The sequence below is a fragment of the Sturnira hondurensis genome, unplaced genomic scaffold, assembly GCF_014824575.4.
Source record: "Sturnira hondurensis isolate 20B ecotype Veracruz unplaced genomic scaffold, ASM1482457v3 Scaffold0023817, whole genome shotgun sequence".
Classification (NCBI taxonomy): domain Eukaryota; kingdom Metazoa; phylum Chordata; class Mammalia; order Chiroptera; family Phyllostomidae; genus Sturnira; species Sturnira hondurensis.
In genome coordinates this window covers 6,411,999-6,417,998 of record NW_028096448.1, presented here as the reverse complement: position 1 = coordinate 6,417,998, position 6,000 = coordinate 6,411,999, and the positions used below count along the sequence as shown (strand labels likewise).

At 36.9% G+C, this 6,000-nt stretch overlaps 1 protein-coding gene across 4 annotated transcripts in view; it reads left to right on the top strand.

The window, feature by feature from the left end:
- The window catches only part of NUP153 (nucleoporin 153), an 81,579-nt gene that overhangs the window by 33,502 nt on the left and 42,077 nt on the right, over positions 1 to 6,000 (top strand). For 2 of the 4 annotated variants that reach the window (XM_037037937.1, XM_037037938.1), the window contains exons 6-9: positions 1,861 to 1,977; positions 2,069 to 2,113; positions 2,215 to 2,271; positions 4,661 to 4,807. In XM_037037937.1, the coding sequence (XP_036893832.1) occupies positions 1,861 to 1,977; positions 2,069 to 2,113; positions 2,215 to 2,271; positions 4,661 to 4,807 (366 nt within the window). The remainder of the gene's footprint in view (positions 1 to 1,860; positions 1,978 to 2,068; positions 2,114 to 2,214; positions 2,272 to 4,660; positions 4,808 to 6,000) is intronic. The other 2 variants (XM_037037939.1, XM_037037940.1) reach the window with 2 other exon arrangements.

Sequence of the window (6,000 nt, the reverse complement as noted above, 5' to 3'; positions counted from 1 at the left end):
TTCCCCCTTCTGGTACCCCTATAATCCGGATGTTGGAACGTTTAAAGATGTCCTGGAGGTTCCTAAGCCTCTCCTCATTGTTTTGAATTCTCATTTCTTCATTCCTTTCTGGTCGGATGTTTCGTTCTTCCTTCTGGTCCATTCCATTGATTTGAGTCCCAGTTTCCTTTCCATCGATATTGGTTTCCTGGACATCTCCCTTCATTTCAATTAGTTTAGCCTTCATATGTTCCTCTAATTTGTGACTGTACTCTACCAATTCTGTGAGCATCCTGATAAATAGTGTCTTAAATTGGGCTTCTGAGAGGCTTGCAATCTGTTGGTCGCTTAGAGTTATTGGCTCTGGGATTTTGAGTTCTTCTTGCACCATCTTTTGGGCTGTTTGTGCCTGTTAAGTAGCAGGATCGGAGCCCTAGGTGTTCACTAGAACAGGGCAACTAAGTCGCTGGGTTGTGACGTTGTATGTGGGGGCGGGGTCAAAGAGGGACAATGGCTTCCCTCTGCCGCCTGCTGCCGTGACCCCCACCAGCCCCGCAGCCACCACCGTCACCAGGCCCACGCGCCTCGCTCCACTGCATGCGAGTGTGCCACCGCTGTCAGCCCTCCACCACTGGGTTCACCCCCTGGGGCCTGCGTGGTCCGTCTCACTGCGCGCGAATGTGCGACCTTGGTCAATTTGCCCCGCACCCCGACTAGTTCCGGGCTGCCTGCGCTCCTAGGTCTGTCCTGCCCGACCCAGCTCCACTGCTGGCTCCGCCTCTCTTACCGTCCTCGTTGAACGGTTCGTAGCTGTCAGACTTCCGTATAATTCCGTTTTCTGGTCTCTGGGTGTGTCTTAGTTCTCCAAAACTTTTGTTGTATTCAAACTTGGTTGTGGGAGAAGGCACAGTGTTTCCACCTATGCCTCCATCTTGGCCAAAGTCCTACTTTTCTACTTTTAAGCTTATTTCCTTAACTCCAATTTTAAGATGCTTAAAAAGTCATTTATTAAGAAATAGCCCGTGTACTTAAATTTTTTGTTATATTTAAGTTGGAGAAAGAAGTCAGTTTAAAATTTTGAATTTTCATTGCTATAGCGTCTAGAGTCTTTTTTTACTTATATTGGAATTTACTATAATGTAATTTTTAAAAAGATTTTATTTATTTATTTTTTAGAGGGGAAGGGAAGGAGAGAGGGAGAGAAAAATATCAATGTATAGTTGCCTCTCGTGCATCCCCTGCCTGGAACTGGCCTGCAGCCCAGGCATATGCCCTGACTGGGAATCGAACTGCGATCCTTTGGTTTGCAGGCCTGCGCTCAATCCACTGAGCTGTACCAGCCAGGGCTGTAATTTAATTTTTTTAAAGATTGATTTGAGAGAGAGAGGGAGTGAGAAACATCGATTTGTTGTTCTACTTTATGCATTCATTGGTTGCTTCTGGTATGTGCTCTGACTGGAGATCTAACCCACAACTTTGGTATATGGGGCTGACCTCTAACCAACTGAGCTACCCGGTCAGGGCTAATTAACTGTCATTAATTTAGTGTTCTTTGATTTAAATATTAGGGGTAAATAGATTAAGGTAGTGCTGGGATGACTTACCGTATCTTTAACAAAGCTGGGAGAGCTTTAGAGTGGTGCGTACCATTTATTTTTCCATTGTAAAAGTAATTTATCAGGCAGAGAATTGGATTGGATTGTCAGAACACACAAAGAAGAAAAGTTAAATATATAGCTAATGACACTACCCAGAAATAAGTTGTTAGATTAATACTGTTTTGCTTTGGCTAGCCATTCTATTTTGTAAATATTTTTATTTTCTGAAATATGTGCTTTAGTGCTTACCATTCCAACAAATAATGCAAATTTTATTTTGTAGGCACCATTCAGAAGACAGATGAAAGCTAAGCAACTCAATGCAGAATGCTATGGTGTGACTAGTTCAACAGCTCGGCGAATATTGCAGTCTTTAGAGAAGATGTCGAGTCCTTTAGCGGTAAATTTTTAAAATCACAATTCAAAGCAGAAGTGTAACACATTTTGAGTTTAGTAAAAATCTTAATTTGTTGTTATTTCAACATTAACAGGATGCAAAAAGAATTCCATCTGTTGCTTCTTCTCCACTGAATTCTGTAAGTTGACTTTTTAACCTTAAAAGATATATTTTTATATATTGGTGGTAAAAATCTTTTCAAAGTTTGCCATCAATTCTAATATTATTTTATTTCTTTAGCCTCTTGATAGGAGTGGAATAGATTCCACCACAGATTTTCGGCCTAAAAGGGAAAAGGTAATACTTTTTTAGAGTTTATTATGGCAATATTGTTTTATTTTTAATTGGCAAATACACAAATTGAATTTAGTTGGTAGTTGCAGGGAACATGTTGGGAAAAATGAGATTTTTAAAAATATATATTTTATTTATTTATTCTTAGAGAGAGGGGAAGAGAAGGAGAAAGAGTGGGAGAGAAACATCAATGTGTGGTTGCCTCTCATGTGTCCCCCTACTGGGGACCTGGCCTGCAACCCAGGCATGTGCCCTGACTGGGAATCAAACCGGCAACCCTTCGCAAGCCAGTGCTCAATCCACTGAGCTACGCCAGCCAGGGCTGAAAAAAAGAGATTTTTTTACATTGCACATGGTTGCCTGTTGTGAGGGAGGGCCTTACTTTGTGCAGTGTCCTATCTGTAGTGAGAGCTCAGTCATTGTTTTTTGGTTATTTGGCATTTTCAGCTTCCACATCTTGGCGTTCATTTATGAGTAACTCTTACCCTTTGATAAATAAAATTGGGAGTAAACAGCTTGAAGTGTTTAGTAATTATAAATTCAATGAAGTGAAGTGCTCATTGAACATAATTATCTTTGAAAACTTTCCTCACTAACAAACATTATGTCAAATTTATAGTGTGTAATAGAATTTCAACTCGGCATATCTTTCTTCAATTAGGCAAAACTGCTCTTCCAAGATATCAGAGCTATGAAAACAGTATAATATAGATTCTATATTGACAGCCCTTTTTAGTGTATTCTATTTTGTTACAAATTAGCTTTGGGGATTACCATGAAAAAAAAATAAAGTGCTTGATAGGATTAAAAAGATATTTTTTGTTAGGTTTTTTGTGGCTAGTGAAGTAGCCCTCAGGGAAAGCAGATTCCCAGATCCTTACTTATGGAAGTATTTATTACAACACCAAGTTCCCTCAGAAGTAATTGATTAAAATTACCATAATTCTCATAATTAATTTGGGGACTGTATTTGAGATATTGGTAAAATATAATTATTTATACTTAAATTCTTTTTTAAGTTGTTTATTCTATTACAGTTATCCCATTTTCCCCCCTTTTGCCCCCCTCCATACAGCCTGAAGTTGTAATGTAGAGAAGAAAGCGGAAATAGAGTTTTTTCCTTGAAATAGTGCTGCTCCTCAATTTTTAGAATTATCTAGGTATTTTTAATTGGGAAAGGAGGATTTTGTTATTAGCTACTATGATGGGATTAATCCATTAGCTGCTTTTCTCAGATTCCCATTTTATATCAGGTTGCATAAAATAAGTAAGTTCCAAAAATTATGCCATTCTAGAAGTTCTCATCAATAAAAGTTTTTATTAATGGTTGCGTATAATACCACTAAGTGACTGTTAAGAATTGTAAAGGCCAGGTAACAATATTGTAGTGCATTTTTCCTACAAAGTAAACTGTTTCATTGAGTTGTGGGATCACACTTGTGAGGATTTAGGGAAGAGCTAGTGACCATACTGGGGCTTTGCCTAGGAAATCAGTGCTGTGCACGCAGCTGCTGCTGAGTGAATGAATTGGACAATCTTTGGACAGATTAGGAGCTTAAATCAACAGAATTTTTACTATGTTTCAGTATAGCAAAAGATTGTTGACAAAACACTTGTACTTAATAAAGAGTTCATTTTAAGATTTGGAATTCTTGACAGGGCTTTACTAATTAGACTTAAATTGTAAAAGTTTTTGTTGGGTTTTTAAATACTAATAGAGAAAAATTAGCTTGGAGAGAAATTTGCTTACATTTTTAGCAATTAAAATATTTTCATTGGTAGTTTAAAAATATCCGTAGTTGAAGAAAATTTAGATAGTAATTAGGGGGAAAGTGTGGCAAAATCAATTTTAGTTTATATATTTGAAATTCATCTGGTAAAAGCTTAGATTTGTAAAATCGTTTTTTTCCTCCAGTTGCTTTTATAGACAGCGAGAAAGAGAGATAAATACTGATTTTTTGTTCCATTTAGTTAGGCATTCATTGGTTGCTTCTTGTATGTACCCTGAGCAGAGAGATCTAACCTGTATCCTCGGTGTATTGGGATAATGCTATAAACAACTTAGCTACTTGACCAGGGCTTGTGGAACAGTTTTAAGTATAGTTTTCATTTTGTGTGTGTGCATATCTGTGTGAAAAGTCATTAACTCAAATAAAATAGTCTATGAAACCATCTTGGAATTTTGTGTGTGTGTGTGTAAATAAACATACATGCACATTGATTCTGTTCCTGTTGGTTTTCTTTTAGTATTTATATTTACTGGATATTTCTCTAGAAAGTACTTGTGGTCCCTGGGTCACATTAGTTATTGTCAAATAATTTTTAGCTATGCATCACTGATAATATATATGAAAATGAAAGTTTGTCCTTGTTTTTTTTTTTTAACTATAAGGTGGTCTGTCAGTATCCTCCTGTTCAGAGACTCATGACCCCAAAGCCAGTATCCATAGCAGCAAATCGAACTGCTTATTTTAAACCATCTCTGACCCCATCTGGTGAATTAAGGAAGACTAATCAAAGAGTAGATAAAAAACACAGTGTGAGTATGTGTTTATTTTCACTAGTCTTTGAATATTGATTAAAGTGATTAAGAATATATAATGTAACACAGAAGTACTTTACTATTACAGTCTACTAAAATAATGTTTACAGATTGTGAGTTAGTGATGATTATGAAATAGAATGCTTTAAAATGGCAAGGAATATTAATCAAATCCCAAATTAGTGTTTATTAGTAATAATATGTACTAATGGTTTTAGATTAAATGATTTTGCCAGATTGCTTTATCTTTGTGTTTTGTTTGAGTTGTTGGACTATCTAAAGATACCTTTCAAACATCACATTTGTTCATCTGCAAGTACGTTGGCTTACATATTCTAAGTATTTTCTTTTGTTTGTTGGTTTGATTTTACATTTACAGTTTACATTCAGTATTATTGTAGTTGCAGGTGTACAATATACAAAGTGACCCTTTTGCTATTTCAAGTACCCCTCTAGCATCATACATAATTGTTCAGTATTACTGACTATATTCCTTATGTTGTACTTTACATCCCCACGGCTGTTTTGTAACTGCCGATTTGTGTACTTCTTAGTCCTTTCACCTTGTTATTCAGTTCCCCAACCACCCTTCTCTCTGGCAGCTGTCTGTTCTCTGTATTTATGATTCTGTTTCTATTTTGTTCCTTTATTCTGTGCTTTAGATTCCACATGTAAGTGAAATTATATCATACTTACCTTTCTCTGACTTATTTCACTTAGCATAATACCCTCTAAGTTCATCCATGCTGTTGCAAATGCTAAGATTACCTTCTTTTGTTAATGGCCAGTTAATATTCCACTGCATATATGCATCACAACTAAACTTGTCTTTTGATGGGCACTTGGGTTGCTTTCCTACCTTGACTATCGTAAAGAATGCTGTGATAGCCAAGGGGTGCATGTACCTTTTCAAATGAATGTTTTTGGTTTCTTCAGATATATAAAGAAGTGGAATCACTGGGTCATAAGGCATTTCCATTTTTAATATTTTGAGGTCTCTCTACTGCTTTCCAGGGTGGCTGCATCAGTCTGCATTTGCACCAACAGGGCATGAGGGTTCCCTTTTCTCCACATTCTTGCCAACACTTGTTAGTTGAGTTACTGACAGAAGCCATTCTGACAAGTGTGAGGTGGTATCATCTTGTTGTTTTAATTTGCATTTCTCTGATGATTAGTGACATTGAGCATCT